The 19,975-nt window shown below is 55.7% G+C and overlaps 1 protein-coding gene and 1 long non-coding RNA gene across 4 annotated transcripts in view; one reads left to right on the top strand and one right to left on the bottom strand.

Moving 5' to 3' along the window:
- Positions 1–166: 166 nt before the first annotated feature.
- LOC131499821 (uncharacterized) lies at positions 167–4,518 on the top strand. The gene is made up of 3 exons (XR_009256084.1): positions 167–321; positions 1,531–1,881; positions 4,363–4,518. It is a non-coding gene; the product is annotated as an uncharacterized LOC131499821 (long non-coding RNA).
- AHRR (aryl hydrocarbon receptor repressor) overlaps positions 1,241–19,975 on the bottom strand; it is a 93,352-nt gene continuing 74,617 nt past the window's right edge. For all 3 annotated transcript variants that reach the window (XM_058707606.1, XM_058707458.1, XM_058707523.1), the window contains 6 exons: positions 14,391–14,520; positions 12,999–13,114; positions 7,841–8,040; positions 4,167–4,228; positions 3,850–3,988; positions 1,241–2,981 (listed from right to left, as the gene is read on the bottom strand). In XM_058707606.1, the coding sequence (XP_058563589.1) occupies positions 1,928–2,981; positions 3,850–3,988; positions 4,167–4,228; positions 7,841–8,040; positions 12,999–13,114; positions 14,391–14,520 (1,701 nt within the window). In that variant the 3' untranslated portion in view covers positions 1,241–1,927. The remainder of the gene's footprint in view (positions 2,982–3,849; positions 3,989–4,166; positions 4,229–7,840; positions 8,041–12,998; positions 13,115–14,390; positions 14,521–19,975) is intronic.

Below are 19,975 nucleotides of genomic sequence, written 5' to 3'. Positions count from 1 at the left end.
AGGAAGGGTGTGGCTGTGAAATAACGAAAGTGCTGACTCAGGGTCGTTCTGCTGGTGTTGACCCAGGAGAGGAGGGAACCCGGGCCCAGAGCGTTCAAGGGCCCCGGGTGTATGAGGGGCATCTCAGGAGGGGACCTGGGCCTGTTGAGTTCAAGGCACCCCAGACAGGTGCACAGTCACATCTCACAGAGGGCCAGGACCTGGGCTCTGGGTTTGACTAGGAAAGAAGGAAGAAGATTCTGCAAGTCCACCCCAGGTCTCAGGGAGTAAGTCTCCAGATGCCCAGAGAGCACAGGCGTTTGTGCCCTGCAGCAGAACCGGGTGAGGAGGGCCCGGGGCCAGCCAGAGGTCCCCAGGTGTCCCTGGGTGGTTGTGCCACCATCGTAATGGTCAGGGGAGACTCTGGCAGTAGAAGTGAAGACAGCACAGCACCAGTGTCACCCTTTGCAAGGCCTCAGTGGGTGAGGAGAGGCTGCTGGGCTGGCCTTGTGTGTCCCAGAGGGCCACGCATTGACCACTCCACACCCTGGGCTCCAGTGGGTGACCTCCCGTGTCAGCCCCAGGAAGAAGCCCTCAGCTCCCAGCATCCCGCATGGGGGACCCCCCACAAAGCTGGCAACAGGCGCACCGGTGCCCCAGGATGTGTCTAAGGGTCCTGCCAGCTAAACCCCGAATTCTAACAAGGCTTCAGCATTAACCCAGCTGAACATTGATACCCAAAGCCCTAGGTGATGGAGAAGAAGGCCCCACACTGAAGGGTAGAACGTACCGTTGGCGGAGCAGCAAGTCCCTGACTGGAGGCTCCCGCCACCTCCTGAGACTCCCAGATGGGGGTGACTTTAGGAACAGATGCCCTTGTCCCTGAGGAGCAGGTGTGCGTCCACCACGGTACAAGTGGGCTCAGTGGAGACCTTCATACCCTGATGGCACACCCCTCGCTGATGGCACCGGCGGGGCGCGGAGGGGGCCCATCTCTGGTGGTGACCGTGGGGTGACTGGGACTCCACTTTCTGATTCACAACGTTGTGTCTGGGGATCCTACAGTTGGGATGTGTGGGTGTACAGTTCTAGAAAACAATTTCTGTCTTGTCTCTAATGATTCTTCCTGAGGTGGTGGTTGGAATCCCCATTTGAAAACCTGTATACAGCCAGCAACACAGCCTCCATGGACAACTTGACTTTTTTTTTACCTCTTTTCTCTACGTTTCGTCCTTCTCTCTGCTTCCAAACCCAGAGTCTGTAAACTCGAAATTACACAATGTACTGGAGACAGATTAGCACAAACCATCTTCAGAGGCCCATTAAAAATCCCAGAGACTTCCAGAAGGAACAGGATATCATCCTGTCAATTTCCACTCTGGGTGTGGCCTCAACCTCCACCGTGAGGTCGAGGAGCACGTGCTGCGTGTAGTAGTGAGGGCAGGACCTGGTGCAGACAGGCTCTTTTGCCTGGAACCTTCCAGATTCCTTCCGTGAATGGGGGCATGGTCACCTGTGGCTCAAAAGATTATATCCCTAATTTGTACCCAGGGTGTGGCTGCTCTCTTCAGTCCACTCCGTGGAGGCGTCGACCCGCCTCCACGGCGCAGGCGGAGCTGGGAGGTGAGCACGGGGATCCCGGGAGACCACACCGCATGACTGGCCAGGTGCCCACTGCGTCCTGGAGAGAGGGGTGTGCCCTGCCAGGCTGACATGTCTCACTCTGGCCACTTTCTGGAAAATTGTGAACAGACTTAACACCACGTGGCATTGAAGGACTTGCGTGACATTTTACAAAGTACACAATATGCTACTGCACACGCTGCCCACACCTAAGGAGGCCTGGACTCATGCAGCTTTGCAGAACGGCTCTGACCCCCCACCTGCCATCGCAGCTGAGGGGTAAGTCTGGGCGTGCGGAAGAGGCTAGCTTTTAGAAACACCCGCCCTACGGCAGGAAAGCACACTCAGGGGCTTTGGGGGGCATCAGTGTTGGCAAGGCACTTCTGGGGAACATGCCGGGCACCCCACCCTGGCTGTGGCTTGCCCACGGGGGTGAGTCCAGGGGCTCGCGCTTGACAACGGGTGTGGTGCCAGGAGCTCTGCAGTCACAGCCCAGTGTAGGGGGCTGGTGACCGTGTGCACAGAGGTGGCGGGGCGGATCTGGCTCGGGAAGGCCATGCACATGCTGCAGGCAGGCACAGTGTGCGGGGCGTAAGGGCGCCGGCTCCTTGCCGGGTCTGAGTGGAGCCCTGCTGCTCAGGTGAGCCCCCAGCATGCTGTGCCCCAGGTGTGGAGCATACAGGTGGGGTCTGGAGTCTGACTCTGTCTTCAGGTGTATCCTGGTAGGGAAAGTGACCAGCTGTCTCTTGGCCACCCCACTGGCTCCCAGCCACACCTGGCCTGGGGACACGAGGTAGCCGTCTGCTGCGTCCTCAGACCCAGAGTCGTTCTCCAGCTTGACGGGCACATCAAGTGACAACATGGGGTTGCATGGGGCTCCCGCGGGCACCGGCCCCCCTCGAAACTTGGCGTCCTCGGTGGAATAGCCCCCCGCTGCGAGACGCTGCCCTCTGGGCGGAGGGAGCCCATTGTCCAGGCTCCCCTGGGGGAAGGGGCAGCTGGGCAGAGGGGGCCCCTTGCAGCCGTCCTGCAAGGCTCTGCTCGTGCGGCTGGCATAGGCACCGGGAGAGTGGCTTCCTGGGTGACAGCCGGGTGAATTCCGGAAAGCAGTAACCCCACTGCTATGGACAGCGCCCTGAACACCGGGGCAGGACACGCAGGAGCCACGGGACACGGTGTGTGTGGAGAACGGGTCACTCTTACTGGGTCCCAGCTTCACGTTGGTGCCACCATCTGGACCATGTTTCCCTGTCATCCAGTTCTGGTGCCTCATGGGTCCAGGCGCCTCAAAGCAGCAACTATACGCAGGTCTTTCCCTCCGCCCCCTGGCTCCGGGAGTGCTGCCAGGCACCCCCCCGTGCTCCTCTCCTCCCCTGTCCCTGCAGAGAGGAGAGGACCCATCAGAGCAGGAATGAGGATCATCGCACCGACTTGGGTGGGGTCTCCAAGGGGAGGCACTGAATTGGCATGATACTGGCTGAACCTGCGAGGGCTGCAGTGTGCTGGGGCCCAGCCACACCCCTGCTTTCGGCCCACCCAGCAGCCCTATGACCCTGGCACCGGCATCCTCCCGTAATGAGCCTCCCCTGGCCTCTTGGATGACCTGGGGTGCCGGGCAGGAGCAGGGAGGGCGTGTGCCACTCACCCCGCCCTAGGGAGGCACCTCGATGAGGCATACGCCATGTGTCAAGGGTCAGACACACCCAGCCCAGATGCAGAGGGCCCCGTCGAACTGTAAGGCAGACAGATGCCCTCTCTCCAGCGGCTTCTGTGAGCCAGACCCTGCTGCTGGCACGCAGGCCTCCACCTCACCACGCCTTGCGGTGTCAGGGCTGGCACCTGCTGTGACAGGGGAGACGGTGCCCCAGAGGAGCAGGTGGAGCCCTGCAGCCACACAGCCAGGCCAGTCCTCCAAGAGGAGACCCCTGGTCGGGGTGGGGGCTGGGGCGGGGGCCCATGGGAGGAGGGAGTGAAGAGGGTTTCTGAGTGAAGGTGAGGGCAGAGGACAGGGTGGTCACCCACGGTCCCGGCTTCAGGTTGAGGGTGAGTGCACAGGTCGTGACAGCCCCGGCTGAAGCACCTGCTGTCCCCTGCCACACCTCAGACATGTGAGGACAGCTCCCAGGTGTGCCCCTGTGTGCCGCACTCCCTCACGGCGAGGCTCACCTGTCATGAACAAAGCCACCAGACCAGCAGACGGTGGCTCTTTGCTCCCTTAACGCACAGCTGGGCCACAGCACCACTTACCCTGCGGCCCCCTCGGGGTCAGAAACGAGGTCCGGGCTGCTCCTGAGGCAGGGACATGGGGCTCTGGCTGGAACCCGGGCCCGGCAGCCTGCATCCGCTTGTGCCTTGAGCACTGAAATGTTTTCTCCAATGCTCCTCCCTGTCAGGGTTTAGATGGGGGAACAGCAGTCACCATGAGTGGCTCAGCACAGACACCCACACCCTCCGGGGCGTCTCCCGGGAATGCACCCCAGCATCAGGAGGCAGCGAGAGCCCCTGAGGGACAGAGACACATTTCACCCGTTTAAAACAGTGACGCGGTGCATTTGTAAAAGTACCTGCTAGGCAGTGGGGTTTTCCATGCGATGCTGGGTCACACAGACTCGAGGCGGCTTTTGCTCTGCGAAGAACAGATAATAGCAAAGTGCGTGGAGATGGCGTTTTTGCTGCCGGAAGGAACTAACACCATGCCCGGTGCTGCTGCCATGCCGGGAGGGGGCACAATCATGACTCACACTTTCCGGTTCTTTCTAGACTGTGAAGTCTCTCCGTGGCTAAAGATTCCAATTCACATCACTCATCAAGCCAATAAAGGGCTAAAGAAATTGCTTCAGAAAATAGACTTACACATAAAATGCGCTTTTGTTTTTCTCCGCAGGACCAGAATGAAAATACAGTCAATTTTTGTGATTTCCACTAATTGTGTTCCATTAACTCACCATGCACGCGCAGTGACTATGGAACCGTCTTTCCTAGGGCAGTGAGCACACGCTCACTCACACAAATCACAGAGCTCCTCGTCTCAGATTCTAAGCAAACTCAGCCTCATAGACACTATTTCATTATTTTCCAAAGAACAAAACAAGCCTCAGAAGTGTAAAGTGACTTCCTTTAGGCCACCTCTCTAGCAGATGTCAGCCTTGGACTCAAGTCCAGGCCAATGGGCCTCAGAACCACAGATCCCTATCCTATATGCTGGTCCTTCTCCATCCTCTGGCCATAGCTGTAAGGACCAGAGACAGGGGAGCAGAGATGGGGGAGCAGAGATGAGGAACCAGAAATGGGGGAGCAGAGACCGGGGAGCACAGAGGGGGGAGCAGAGATGGGGGAGCAGAGATGAGGGAGCAGAGACAGGGGAAACAGAGACAGGGAGCAGAGACTGGGGAACCAGAGACAGGGGAGCAGAGATGAGGGAGCAGAGACAGAGGAAACAAAGGGGGGCAGAGACTGGGGAGCAGAGACTGGGGAGCAGAGACAGGGGAGCAGAGACGGGGGAACAAGAGACAGGGGAGCAGAGATGAGGGAACCAGAGACAGGGGGAACCAGAGACAGGGGAGCAGAGATGGGGGGCGGGGAACCAGGGACAGGGGAGCAGAGATGGGGGAGCAGAGACCAGGGAGCAGAGACGGGGACTACACTGTCATCCTCATATGCAAATAAGAGCATCTGGTGACAAATTCTTTGGCACACTGCATGTTCACATCACAAATGACTGCTAAATCCCTTGAATAGGACTTTGGAGGACAAATACTTTAGTGAGTTCGTGAATTGATGCCAGCTGCGGGAGCGCTGGGTGACTTGTGAGCCACAGCGCCCCCCCCCTCCCCCGCCGCAGGTGCTCGGGGCTCTGGCGTCTGCCTGCACTTTCCGGCGCGGGTGCCAGGGAGCAGTAGGAGTCCTCCTTGCATGCCCCCAGGAGCGAAAAGCCAAGGGAGGGTAAGATAAGATTTCCCTCTACTTGGTTTCAGGGCTGGAAAAATGGGAAAGAGGAAGCTCAGTATGGGTTTCAATTATGACAAGCCAAAAAAACCCACAAAAAACAACAAAAAAAAAAGGTTAAAAACAGAAAGCTCTGGGACGGTAAATGAAGGTGGGAGTATTTCAGAGTGAGGGGCTGGCGGGGGAGGGGAGGGACAGGGAGAAAGCCGGTGTGGAGACTGGTGGCCTCTGCTTGTGGGCCCAGGTCGTCTCAGGCGGCACCCTCTGGGGTTTGGCACCTTGGAGAGTCAGCTTGCTTCCTCCCTCGCCTGCTTTTAGTCTTCTCCCTTGGGTAGGGCATGTTTAGGACACGGTGCATCTTTCAGAGGGCATATATGTTTATTTTTAAACGTTCCAGTAACTGCCGTCTCAGCATGCTGGCATGGCCATTGCTCAGGGTGGCTCTGTTCCTGGAAGCCACCCCCTGGCCCTGCACCCGAGACCAGCAGCAGGGAGGTGGGGGCTCGTGACCTGCAGACCAAGGCAGACCATGCCACACGGGCAGAAGGGAGAGCCTTCTGAGCCCCCTCCCCGGAATGGGGGCCCTCCTTCCACTGCAGCTGCTGTCAGCTTTTCTCACCATCTAAAGGTCACCTGGAATTAGTCAAAGGTTATCTGTGGACACTGACGAGGGACGGACCCTCACACCCACAAGAGGGAGAGTCACAAAGAGAAGACCCCTGGGCACCACCTGCCATCCTGGCGCTACGTGGGCAGGCAAGCAGGAATCCCCTAGACGGGCCACAGAGCCCTGGGACTCTTATGGAGGGAACCCGGTTGTGGGGGAGATGCTTGGCCAAAGACTCTTCATCCGGACGTCAGCAGACGTGTAAGTAGGACCACGGGACTCAGGGCTAAGAAGGGGATCCTGGTGGGGGCAGTGTTCCCACCGGTGATGTGGCTTCCAGGACAGAGGCACACACACCGCACCAAAAGTGACCCACGGAGGGAGGCAAGCAAACGTGTCAGATGCTGCTGTCGCAGAACTAAACCTCATCTGCCATCACAGACCTGAGAGCTGAGGGGTATGGACCAGTCCCCTTCTGCACTCAGGCCCATCCCCATCAGGCAGTGGTTTAAGGGACCGATACCTTCCCTGGGGAGGCACCAGGACCTAGGAAGCCAGACACTCTTGGGCAAGGGAGGGGAGAAGACGTAGGCTGTGCACCTACCTCCTAAAAGGGCCCAACGGGGTTAAGGGGCAGGATCTGAGTGAGGCTGAGGCTTTCCCTGTTGGTGGAGACAGGAGGGGGAACAGGGGTTCCTGGAGGAGAAGATGAGGTCTGGCCAGTACGCACAGCGTCACAGGCAGGATGCAAAACACACAGTGACAGCATGCTGGCGAGGAGGGTGCTGAGAAAGCCTCCCTCCTGGGGTGAGTGCCCTGTGGCCCTGGCAGAGGGGTCTTTGCAGCTGGAAAGCTATACTGCTTTGATGTCACTCAACCTGAGAGCCCAGCCCTCCTCCAAGCGATTGGGTCTAAGCCCTGGTGGGTGTTAGTCGCTGCAGCCCTGCAGCGGGGAGCTGCTGGCTTGGCTGAGCCCCACTCTAGGGACAGCCACTGACGGATAAAGAAGTGGGTTGGGGACTCAGAGGTCTGACATACTGCATCTGTAGCAGGTACAGTCAGATCTCAGACACCCTGCCCCCCCACCCCCCTCCCTTGGTCTTACTCATACTGTGTGGAAAACACAATTCACAGATGCACGTTTTGAATCACTCTCAGGACGCTGACCCACAAAACACAGGCCTAGTCTGTTCCGCAAAGTTTAGGTGTGAATCGCCTAGAAAACTCGATGTGGAGTGTTTTCTAGCACTGAAAAGCCGAGAAAAGTCGGCTGCGCAGAAGCGGCAGCCGTGTCCCCACTGCCTGGGCGCCGGCGCCTCCTGCATCGGTCCCTGCACTAAGCCCTGTGCGTGGGCGGAGGGACCGCACAGAGGAAAGAAGGCTGCGGCCCCCCACCTCCCACCCCATGATGACCAGCGCTCAGGGCACCTGCCTCGAGGCTGTAACTGGGGGGCTGGGGACACAGCGGTGCAGGCGCTTTGTGGTTCCACCACTCGCAAACATGAGTGTGAAAGTACTTCCTCTGCTCGTTCTTTCCTACACAACGTACTAGCTTTAAAAGCACCAAACTTCTCAAGTTATTGCTCGCTGGAAACGAACAAGAATAGAAGATTCTAAGTGCCAAGGCTCTTGTTTTAACCGCCAGCAGCAGTGAGCGTGGCTGTGTTCTAAGGGACTTTCACTCACTTTGTGTCCACTGAGCCTGAGACGTCCACCCTGTGCTTCACTCTCAGAAACGCACTCTTCATTTTCATCTCCGCCACGGAAGGAAGGAGGACGGGCACCACGATGCAGAACAGTGACAGCCGAGGGGGCAGGACTGTCCCTGATGGAGTCTTCCTCTTCTGTCCAAACAGGAATTTTAGTTTTCCTTGAAACTGCATTGTCTGGTGTGTTAAAGACAGAAACGGAGGTGTGGTCACAGAGCACATTAGCAACACCATCAGAGAATGCAGAACTTACATTCTCAGGAATAGAAATGTGGAGAAAAATCTTATCCTGAGCCACTTATGAGACACAAACCAACAGTTCTTCCACACTCGGCCTCCTGGGGATGTGGACTATCCCCAGGCCTCCAGGACAAGTCACAGTTTCTCTGCAGTCTCCATAATCTCCTTTAACTGAAAAGCATGTTCTCGTGTGCACATTTATGTGTATGTGGGGGTGTGGGTGTGGGAGCTGAGCCTCACACTCTGGGTGCTCGTGTGCATCAGCGTGAGATGTCACTGGCCCATCGCAGAGCCGTCAGCCACCCCTGGCAGGATTTGCTGGAGGAGGTAGTCTCTGAGGGCTGTTCCAGATTTGACTCTCCATTTCAGAACTGTCATTCCTTCACTCATGATGATAAAGCTTGGGGACAAGTTCATTTTATCCAGAGTATATAACGTGAGTTAAACAGCCAACAAGTAATTTCGGAGTTTGTGATAAAAGAAAATAAAAGATCCTTTTACAGTGGAAAAGCTAATCTAAATTACTAAGTGACTTCAGGGCATTCCTGATGGAATGACCCCACAGGGCATGTGGGTGGCTCAGTCCATTGGCTGAGTGTCCAACTGTTGATTTAGGCTCAGGTCATGATCTCAGTTTGTGAGATCAAGCCCTGGGTCAGGCTCTGTGTAGAATGTGGAGCCTGTCTGGGATTCTCTCTCTCTTTCCTTCTACCTCTGTCCCTCCCCTGATCATTCTCTCTCTCTTTCAAAGTAAATACACATTAAAACAACCCCACAATGTGTCCTTTTCTCCCCTGTCCTTCCACCCTCTCCTCATCCCTCCCCTCATCCACCCCCTCATCCATCCATCTATCCATCCATCCATCATCCATCTACCATCCATTCATCCATCCACCATCCACCATCCATCCATCCACCACCCATCCATCTACCATCCATTCATCCATCCACCATCCATCCATCCATCATCCATCCATCCACCATCCATCCACCATCCATCCATCCACCACCCATCCATCTACCATCCATTCATCCATCCACCATCCATCCATCCATCATCCATCCATCCACCATCCATCCACCATCCATCCATCTGTCACCCATTCATCCATCCACCATCCATCCACCATCCATTCATCCATCCACCATCCATTCATCTATCCACCATCTATCCGTCCATCCATCATCCACCATCCATCCATCCATCCATCCATCCACCATCTATCCGTCCATCCATCATCCACCATCCATCCATCTACCATCCATCCATCTGCCATCCTTTCATCCATCCACCATTCATCCATCTACCATCCATCCATCCATCCATCCATCATCCACCATTCATCCATCCATCCATCCATCCATCCATCCACCATCCATTTATCCATCCGTCCATCCACCATCCATCCATCCATCATCCACCATCCATCCATCTGCCATCCATCCATCCACCATCCATCCACCATCCATCCATCCATCCACCATCCATCCATCCATCCACCATCCATCCATCATCCACCATTCATCCATCCACCATTCATCCATCCATCCATCCATCCATCCACCATCCATTTATCCATCCGTCCATCCACCATCCATCCATCCAACATCCACCATCCATCCATCTGCCATCCATTCATCCATCCACCATCCATCCATCCAACGTCCATCCATCCAACATCCATCCATCCATCCACCACCCATCCATCTACCATCCATCCATCCATCCATCCATCATCCACCATCCATCCATCATCCACCATTCATCCATCCACCATCCATCCGTCCATCCACCATCCATCCATCCATCATCCACCATCCATTCATCCATCCATCCACCCCTCTATCCCTCCATCAATCCATTTTCACCATCCATTCCCCCATCTTCCCATCTTCCATCTATCTATGGATTCACTAAATGAACAAACATTTGCAAAGCACCCACTGCTTGTTAGTCATGTGCTTGGTGTGGAGGATCCAAGGCAGTTGTGTTCAACATCCAGCTCACCAGAGGGAAAAAAAAAAAAAGCCCTGATTTGTTATGTTTGCCAATTTCTTTGGTAGAAATATTCCCATCATGGCTGATTTCAAGCTACCAACTAACTATCAACTAGACCTCCAAATTCCTGATGTTGTAACACTGGGTTCTCACGGGCAGCCTTAGCCAGTGGAAACAGAGTGGCTTCCAGAGAGTCACAAGGGAGTACCGGGAAGAGCCCTAAGTCATGCCCGCTCCCCTGTTCTCAGTGCATTCCTTGTAAATGCCTGAGGCGTTTCCAGTGTGTGCAGAAATGAGTTTCACAAATTAATATAATGGAACTTTTTTCAGATAAGTGTCTTTGGGTTGTTTCCTCTATTCAGTGCATCGTTTTACAGTTTCATTTTAACCTATATTTTATTTTATTAAAAAAATTTTTTTTTGATGTTTATTTATTTTTGAAGGAGAGAGAGACAGACCGTGAAGGAGGAGGGGCAGAGAGAGAGGGAGACACAGAATCTGAAGCAGGCTACAGGCTCTGAGCTGTCAGCACAGAGCCTGATGCAGGGCTTTAACCCATAAACCACGAGATCATGACCTAAGCCGAAGTCAAAGGCTTAACTGACTGAGCCACCCAGGCGCCCTCTTTTTTAATCTATATTTTAATTTATGCATGATTGTCTAGTAAAATCCCTCCAGTTTTATGTCATCTGGAAATAAGAATTTCCAATTTACTGGGAATTGGTTATCCAATTTTAAAAAGTGAACATTCCTTATCAGCCAATAGATAGAACAAAATATTATCAAAATAAAAGACTTCAAGCTCAACCAATCACCTAAATAAAAGATAAGCAATTATGTGTAGGCCTGGTAGCAGCAGACTTGGGACCACGTTGCAAATAAAAAGCTGCTTCTCTTGTGAAGGTCCCGGTGGGGTGAAAAGGCCTGCAGAAATGTGCAGTCGTGTGGGATGCATCTGCCGTAGGGGTGGGCCTGTCCTGGGTCCTCAGAGCTGGTTCCAGGAACATTCCCACTGTCACCCACCAACAACCTTCTTCACTATCCCCTTGGATCAGGAAAATAAGCCCAGGGAGCGTGAAGCCGCCATCACAGTAGTAGATGACTGAGGCCAAAATATTGCCACAAATGACACATGACCACTGGGAGGCAGCCTGGATGGAGTGATTCCCTCAGCTGTCATCCCTCTGGGTAAATGCACAGCCACCTGGCAGGTTGGGTTCCCAGAATGGGTGATGTGGGACCCTGGGAGGGCAGCATCTTGGGTGAGGCCTCCAACCTGGAGAGGGGTCAGCCAGGTGAGGCTCCCGGAGAAGCACATGTGAAGGCAGAGGGGGTCCTGAGTCTTGGGGAGAGTCCCCAAGACCACCCCAAGTTCAACTCACTCTCGCTGGTCAGGGCGGAGCAGAAAGTTGGGGAGGCTGGGCAAGAAGAGCTTCAGGAAGGACATTACTGGGGTGCTGACATCTGGGAAGGGGCCTGGGTGTACAAGGGAGGGACATTTTTATTTCCTCTGCTCTTCTGAAGTGATTAAATCTGTGTCATGTACGAGCAATGTTTTTATTTAAAAAAAAAAAAATTGTTAATGCATAAAGACCAGCCAAGAGGAGAGGGTTAATGGAAAATACTGTCTCCCCCGCTGAGCCTAGCCTGTGGTGGGGCTATGCAGTCAGTGGGTCTCTGATCTCAGGAGTCTGCTCCTCAGCCCGGCACCCACAGACCACTCAGATGTAGAACCGCTAGGGCGTTCATCTCCCGGGGGCCCCTCAGAAAGCAGCGAGGAACCTCGGGGGCTTGCGGTCTGCACGGTGGTGCACACGGCCAGTGTGAACACAATGGAGAGGAGCCCACACGAGGTGGGACAAGCAGGCAGGCAGGACACCCAAGAGCTGCTGTTGACCGCCGACGGCCGGTGTGGGCTCCCGCTGGTCTGTGGGTGCCTCTCTAGGGCTCCCCCTTTTCAGAGCCATTTGGAACCCAATCCGGAGGAACGCCCACTGTCCTCTGCTCGCCTTGCCTCCAACACAGGCTGAGCCCCTCTGGAAACCCCCAGCCCAGCCCTGCGGAGCACTGGAGGCGCATCTCTTCTGCGGACCACGGCCCAGGTGGGGAGATAGAACCCTGAGGGGCCCACAGTCCAAGGGTGGAGGCTGGGGAGGAGGGCACGCCGTCATGCGGGTGGGAGCAGCTCCGCACACATCCGAGGGCCCTGCCCAGGGCGCTGATGGCCGAAGGACACGGGAGTGGGGGGAGCTGGAGGGGGAGGGGGTCCTGGGGTCAGAGGTCATGGTGTTGAACTGCTGCGGAGGGTGGGGACGATGGGACTGCTGGGAGCGCGAACCCCAGGAGGCTGCGTAGAGCCGGCTGGGAGGTGCAGCAGCGGGGGCGGGGGAGACGCTCTGTGGAGCACAGCTGCGGGGGTGCAGGGTGGGCACAGGTCTGGGTGGGCGAGGGTCCGCTGTGCCAGCCCCAAGGAGGACGTCCGCGGCCCCCCTCTCAGCCCTTGGCCGAGGAGCCCGAAGAGCAACGGAGACGGACACCCCAAGCCTCTACTTGAAAGAGAAGAGGTGAAAACGGCAAGCCCGGGCTGAAGTGGGGGCTCGCGCCAGGTTGCGGGGTGTGCTGACGACACGCTGCTAAGGGGGTTTCAGGGAAGGCGCGACCAAGCCAGTAAAGCCCAGAGCGGAGTCTGGAGGCTTCCTCCCGGCCGCCCGTCCCGCCCCCGGGCCCGCGTGCGCCCCGCCGCGCCCCGGTCCTCGTGCGCCGCTCGCCACCCCCCCTCCCCCAGGGTCCGCATGCACCCCCCGCCGCCCCCACCCCCGGACCCGCGTGCCCGCCCGCCCCCTCCACGTCCTCCACCCCGCACGTGCGCCGCGGGGCGCCAGGGGGCGCGACTCACCAGGAAGCCCGAGGTGCTGTCCAGCAGGCAGCGCACGCGGCACACGAAGCAGCGCGTCAGGAAGGCCGAGAAGTCCGCCTCCTGCGCCCGGAGCAGCCGCCCCAGCACCGCGTCCTCTGCGCGGGCACCGGTGCGGGGGTGAGGGGTGGGGGTGAGGGCGCGGGGGTGGGGGGAGGAGGAGAGAGACCGAGAGACCGTAAACACAGACTGACAGCACTGCGGTGTGCACACGCGCTCCCCCCTGCGCGCGCGCGCACACACACACACGCGCACACACACACGCACACACACACGCACGCCTGCCCACCTTGCCGTGTGCGCGCGCACACACCCTGCTTCACACACAGCTCACTTTACACACACACAGCCTGCCTCCTACACCCACACCCCAGCTCACACATCTCGCCACACATACACTCACACACACACCTGCCCGCCACGCATCCCCACACGCCCACCCCGTCCACACAAATGCCCACCTCTACACACACCGCCCCACCCCCCACCCCCTTGCAAGCACACACAGGTGCACGGGTGCTCCCCTGAGCACCACTGGCATCCCGCTGTCTCCCCACCCTGGTCGTCACAGACACAGCCACTCTGACCGAGCTGGCCTTCCTTGTCCTTTGTCCCTAGAAACATCCCTTCAGTACGACTGCAGGGGTGACTGGGGGTCAGCTGTCGTGGGTCAGCTGTCGTGTGTTTTGAGCTTTATAAAATGATACTGTGTTGGCACCTGGGTTTTTTTGTTTTCACTCAACTTTGTGGGGTAAATCTTGCTGTTGCCTGAGGTTGTGGTGGAAGCTTTTCTTGAGTCGTTTACAACTTCTAGGGTAGTGTGTGGAAGAGCGGCGACCCCTGTGGACGCCACCCCTTCCCCTGGCCTCCTGTCTGCTCCACGACCTCTAGGGGAGCTGGCCCGGTCGTGATGGGTCAGGGGCCACGGTCAGGAGGAAACACTTGCCCACAAGGGGCAGTGTCTCTGAACAGGATTTTTTACAGGTAAATCTGACTTGGGCCTAGGATTTCCAGAGGGGAGCTTGCCAGGTGACAGACAAGCACTGCCTCATTTCCTCAGGTGTGGAGGATGCAGGAGGGGTGGCCCTGGAGAGGGGAGGAGGCTGCAGTGGCGGGGGGGGGGGGTGGGGGGCTGGAGAGGGGAGGAGGGTGTGGGAGGGGGTGCGGAGAGAGGAGGAGGGTGCTGGGTGGCCTGGAGAGGGGAGGAGGGTGCGGGAGGGGGGGCTGGAGAGGGGAGGAGGATTCGGAGTGGGGGGGGGTCTCCCAAGGAAGGCGAAGCAGGACAAGAACAGATGGTGGTCAGTTCTCCGGAGGCGCCACGCCTTTCCAGGAACGGCCCCAAGTCTCAGGCTCACTGGGGACCCGAAGACCCACCTGTGTCTGAGTGGAGGGGCTGCCCAAACACCGCCTGGGGAGGGTCCATGGCCCAGTGCAGCTGCCGGCAGAAGTCCTGGCGGTCATCCACGTGGATATAGTCATAGATGTTCTGGTGCATCACGTCTGTCTGCAATATTGCAACAACTGTTCCAACCTGCTTTATTCCAGTGATTAGTCATTGAAGAGCTGTCTCAGCCACAGCTGTGAAGAGAAGTCTCACAGGAAAGGCAGGCCTTTGGCTGGAGGAGACTTCCTCCCTGGGAGGACATAGGTGTCCGGCCTGGAATGCCAGGCCCCCCACCCGCCCGCAGCCCCCCACTCATCCACCAGGCAGTGCCCTTGAGGGCAGAGCAGGAGGCTCAGAGATCAAACACCTGGGCCCAGGGTAGCCACTTTTCTCCAGGACTGGAGAACTCATCAAGCTGTGTGTCTATCATGGGGACACTTTGTGTCATATCACAAAAGTTTATTAGGAAAGTCTCCTTAAGAAGTGAGGTGGGAACCGCCAGGTGAGACCAGAGCCATAAGGTGAGATGGGAGCTGCCAGGTGAACTGGGAGCCATCAGAGCACACGAGAGCCCGGCCAGGCCTCCTGGCCAGGGACTTCCTTCACCCTGGCTCCTCTGTGCCTGGCCGCTGCTCCCATCCATGGTACCACGAGGACCTGCAGGTCCCTAGCCCTCTTTCTGCTCCTCTGTCCTCCCACCTACCTGAGCTCTGAACACAGAGGCTAGCCCTTGAAGGCACCGGGTCCACACTTGGAAGCTGCATTTCAGGGCACAGCGGCCACAACTGTGGGCTACGAAGACTGGCTTCCCAGGAACGTGACTATTCTGACCGTTAGCAGACATATTCAGAGTGTGTTGATAAATGATGAAGGCCATGCACATCTCCCCGCGACCTTCCCTTAACCTTCCCTCACTCATTATCCGCACGGAGAGCCTGGCCCAACAACACCTGAATAACCTGGCAGGTGCCCTTGGCCTCTTTGGAAACAGCCATTTCTAAGTTTGCATCATTTCTCAACAGGATCATTACGAAAACTAGACGGAGGGAAAGTCCCTGAAGAATCAAGTCCAGAAATGAGGCTACTTTTTCAGAAAGTAACCAGTATACTCACCCAGATGGATGAGACCCGCTGTCTGTTCAAGGGGCCCTACTCTTGCCCATAGCTGCATGGCTAAGGCTCACTGGGATCCCTACAGGTCAAACAACCTCAGGAAAGCAGAAAAGGAACACGACCGTAACTCGAAGGCTGCACTACAATTACCTGTGCACTCCTTAGTCCAAAGAGATGTCTTCAGAGAAACAAGTGCTCACAGGTCAGAATGCTTGTTGTCCCTGGTCATGGTTGTCCACGTCAGAGGCTCTGGGTGTGAACGTCAGGCCAACAGGCACAGACCAACTCCTGGTGGAGGTGAGGGCACCAGGCTTTCCCTCCAGCTCAAGACCTGATGGCTTCCACTCACCTGCCAGCTCCCACCTCATCTGGTGGCCCTGTGATCACGCGTGCCCTTCCCATAGGATGCTTTCCTAATAAAGTGTGATTCAGTATAGCACTTGGCTGAAAAGTGCCCACATCATATGCATACAGTTGGATGCGGGAGTTCCCAGATCAGGAAACAGGACACAACAGCTTCCCAGAGCCCCTTCCCTCCACCCCCCTGGGGCGGTCATGGCACAGACTGCCCACACTGTAGGCCGGTTATGTTCGTAAATGGAACGCTGTTCTTAGTGTCCGTCCTCTGGGGTTGAACATCACAGTTGTAACGTTCTCCCACGCCGCGTGTGTGGCGCCAGTTTCTCGTGTCTGCGGGGTATTTCCACCTGATTCCACACGCCGCTGCTGTGTCTGAGCGAGTCACGCCCAGGGGGGGGGTTCCTGGGTCAGGGGTGGCAGAGGGCCAGCATTAGTGGATGCCACCAAGCGCCCTTCCAGAGTGAGGGCGCAGATCCACACGCCACTGTGGTGGTGCGTGCCAGCGCAGTCGCTTGACATTGCGGCCGACGCGAGGTGTCCCCAGCCCTCTTCATCTGAGCCGCTGTGGCAGCTGCCACGGTTCCGCACCGTGGTCTGCACCCGTGCGTCGAGAACCGATGAAATTGTGCATCTTCTCACGTTTTTGGTCTTGAGGTGTGCGTGTGAGCACATGTACGCGTGTCATGTGGGAGTGTGCGTGTCGCCTGTTTGTGTCCTTCTCTCAAATTTCCATTGAGCTGTCTTGCTGATTTGTGGCTTCCTCATCTGCTCTGGACATGGGTCCTCTACTGCGTGGGCTGTGATGCCAGAGTCACTACTCCCTGGCCTGCCTTTCTGCTCTCTTAGTGGACCTCACACGGCCAGTTCATCTGTCTGTCTCCTCATGGGTGGGGTCTTGCTCTCATCATCCTCACCCATCTCCTAACTGGGTCCTGAAGCTTCTAGAAACTTCTGCCATTTATTTATTGTGCATGCTATGAGGTAAGAGCTAGGACCAAGCTATCTTTAAGTTTTTTTAAATGCATTTATTCGAGAGAGAGAGAGAGAGAGAGAGAGCAAGCACAAGCAGAGGAGGGGCAGAGAGAGAGAGAGAGAGAGAGAGAGAGAGAGAGAGAGAACCCCAACCAGTCTCCATGCTGACAGCGCAGAGCCCAATGTGGGGCTCAAATTCATGAACCGTGAGATCATGACCTGAGCCAAAATCAAGAGTCAAATGCTTAACTGGCTGGGCCCCCCAAACACCCCCAGGATTCATTTCTTTCCCGTGTAAATCCAGTTTACCCAGCTCTGTTTGTTGGCAAGATGGCTATTTCCCCACCACAGGATAGCGCCCCCTTCATTGTAAATCCCACACCGGTGCACACGTGCCTGCTGTGAGCTTCCAGTTCTGTCTTGGGGTCTGTTCATCTAGCAACTGGGTCCTACAGGAAGTCTTGTGTCCGGTGTGTAAGTCCCAGTAATCACTACTCCTGCCCCCTGGCCCTGGAGACTCCCAACTTTCTGCATTCCCAAAAGCTCGTCTATCTCTACCTAGAAGAGCTGCTTAGTTTTTATGATAATGTCATTACCTCTGTAACATGATCTGACATCTTTATAATGATAATTGGAGTCCTCTGATTCACGGATATGGCATGTCGTTCTGTTTATCTGGTTCTTTAATTTCTATAAATAATGTTTTATATTTTCTGTGTGAGGTACTAAATACCACTTGGTTGACTCATTACTGGGAATTCTGTATTCTTCCCCCCTGCTGCAAATGGATGGCATCTTCCCCTCTACAGTCTGATGAATGGAAAAGACTGCTGACCTCTGAGCACTGGGCTGTCGTAGTTCCCATGGGAAGTTTGTAACAGGCACTGTCTTTCGGTCATTCTCTCGCGAGCGAGCTTTGGTGGGTGACTCCACGCTTTGTAGAATCCCAGAAGGTTGCGTCCTTGGACACCCTGTTCATGTCTCCCCACACCTTAGTTAATTAATGGAAAGGATGTGTGGGATTAACATGTAAGAGGGGCTCTGTGGCTTAACCAAAACAAGAGAGAGACCAATGGCGAGGGCATGAGAAAACCGGAAAAGACATTTCTGACTCAGGCAAATTGAAAGACATAGCCAATGTGGACACTTTCTAGGTTGGGCAACAAAGGTATAATAACTACTGTGACATATCTGACTGGTCTTAGTTTCCCTTAATCTCCCGGAGTCTGCTCCCTACAAAGCGGGGTCAGTGACAAGTGGTGGAGAGATCAGTAGAATAACTATTCAAATAATGTATAAACAGGGACGCCTGGGTGGCTCAGTCGGTTAAGCGTCTGACTCTTGATTTTGGCTCAGATCACGATCTTGTGGTTCTTGAGTTCAAGCCCCACACTGGGCTCTGCACTGACAGTGCGGAGCCTGCCTGGGATTCTCTCTCTGCCCCGCTGCCCCCCCCCCACCCCTGCACATGCATGCATGTGCTTCTGCACATGCGCTCTCTCTCTCTCTCTCTCTCTCAAAAAAAAAAAAAAAAGTGGAAAAACAGACACAGCTTTGGTCAAGTAAAGCCAGCCTTATTTTAGCTCTAAACTACCGTTTCTGGAGTTAAGAATAAAGTCGGGGCGCCTGGGTGGCGCAGTCGGTTAAGCGTCCGACTTCAACCAGGTCACGATCTCGCGGTCCGTGAGTTCGAGCCCCGCGTCAGGCTCTGGGTTGATGGCTCGGAGCCTGGAGCCTGTTTCCGATTCTGTGTCTCCCTCTCTCTCTGCCCCTTCCCCGTTCATGCTCTGTCTCTCTCTGTCCCAAAAATAAATAAAAAACGTTGAAAAAAAAAAAAAAAAAAGAATAAAGTCATGACCAGTTTTTACAGCCCCATCCCCGCAGCCCTCATCCTTTTGTGCAAATTGCACACGCACCTGTTACCTAGCCTGTGGGATTCCCAACTGCGCCCATGCCCTTGCCCTGGTTCAAACGGGGACAGCTCTCCCCCAGCTGCCAGCCTGGGGGAGAATGGAGCCCTTCTTGAATCAATAAATGTCAACGGCAACGAAAATATGCATCTAAAACCTAGCTGTTCATCAAAATGACTGCTGAACCTGAAGATACTAAAATAATTGGTTCCTGACTTACGTATTTTGCACAAGGAGCTCACGACAGCACAAAACTGTTCTGATATTTTCTCAACATGTTTTACATAAATAGAGGCAATGCCTGATTTAATGGCATTTGGAAACAATTTCTTTATAATAGAAGGCAAAATTTTATTTTACATCCAGCACTTGCAGAATAACCAAGCTCCAAAAAACAGACTCTAGTGAGCACGTTCAGACATGGGACCAAAGCCTCGCCTCAGGACACTTGCACATCACCAAAGCCACCTCCCGGATTATGGCTAAAGGTAGGCAGTTCTGGGTGTGTCTGGAGAATTTGCAGGGCAACTCAGCAGACAGTGATAGGGACTGAAGTTGAGTTCTGAGCATGGAAAAGGCAGCCCAGACCACGTTTTTCTAGAATCAGACCCCGCACATGCAATCGAGGAGACAAAGAGAGTTTGCCATTTGGGGGCTGGAATCACGTCGTGTCCACAGCCTGGTGCTGGCCATCTGTGGGTCCCTGAGCTCCAAGCTGCACGAGGGGGCCCCGAGGCCAGAGAGCTGTGCAAGCACAGCAACCTTGAGAGCACACGTGGGAGGGCTAAAGAGGGGAGGAAGGGCCTCAGCTGGCCATCCAGGCGCTCATGTGTCTGGGGCGGGTGATGCATTCCCCCCACTTCACATCCCCCAACACCTGCCCCGCATGTCTTCAGGAGGTGGAGGTGGACACAAGGACACAGTGATGGAGCCCAGTTGTCACCCACTGCCAGGAGCAGCCAGTGGGAGAAGAACCACGGGCCACCTCCCTGAGGCGTGGCTGGTGGTGGGGACGTCTCCCCCCCTCACCGAGTGTCACCAGGTGCCAATGCCCCGTGCTCTGCACATGGAGGAAGAAAAGGAGGCTCAGAGAGAGAGGAGCCAAGGCTTGTCCCCGTGGTGTGCAGGGCAGCCCCGGAAGCACCTCCTGGAGATCACACCCACGGCATTTTGTCCACTTGCCACGCGGTGGCCCTGTGTGTGGGGTCCTTGCCGGAGCC

This window comes from Neofelis nebulosa, chromosome 1, assembly GCF_028018385.1.
Source record: "Neofelis nebulosa isolate mNeoNeb1 chromosome 1, mNeoNeb1.pri, whole genome shotgun sequence".
NCBI classification, from domain to species: Eukaryota; Metazoa; Chordata; class Mammalia; order Carnivora; family Felidae; genus Neofelis; species Neofelis nebulosa.
This window is presented reverse-complemented; position numbering and strand designations above follow the sequence as displayed.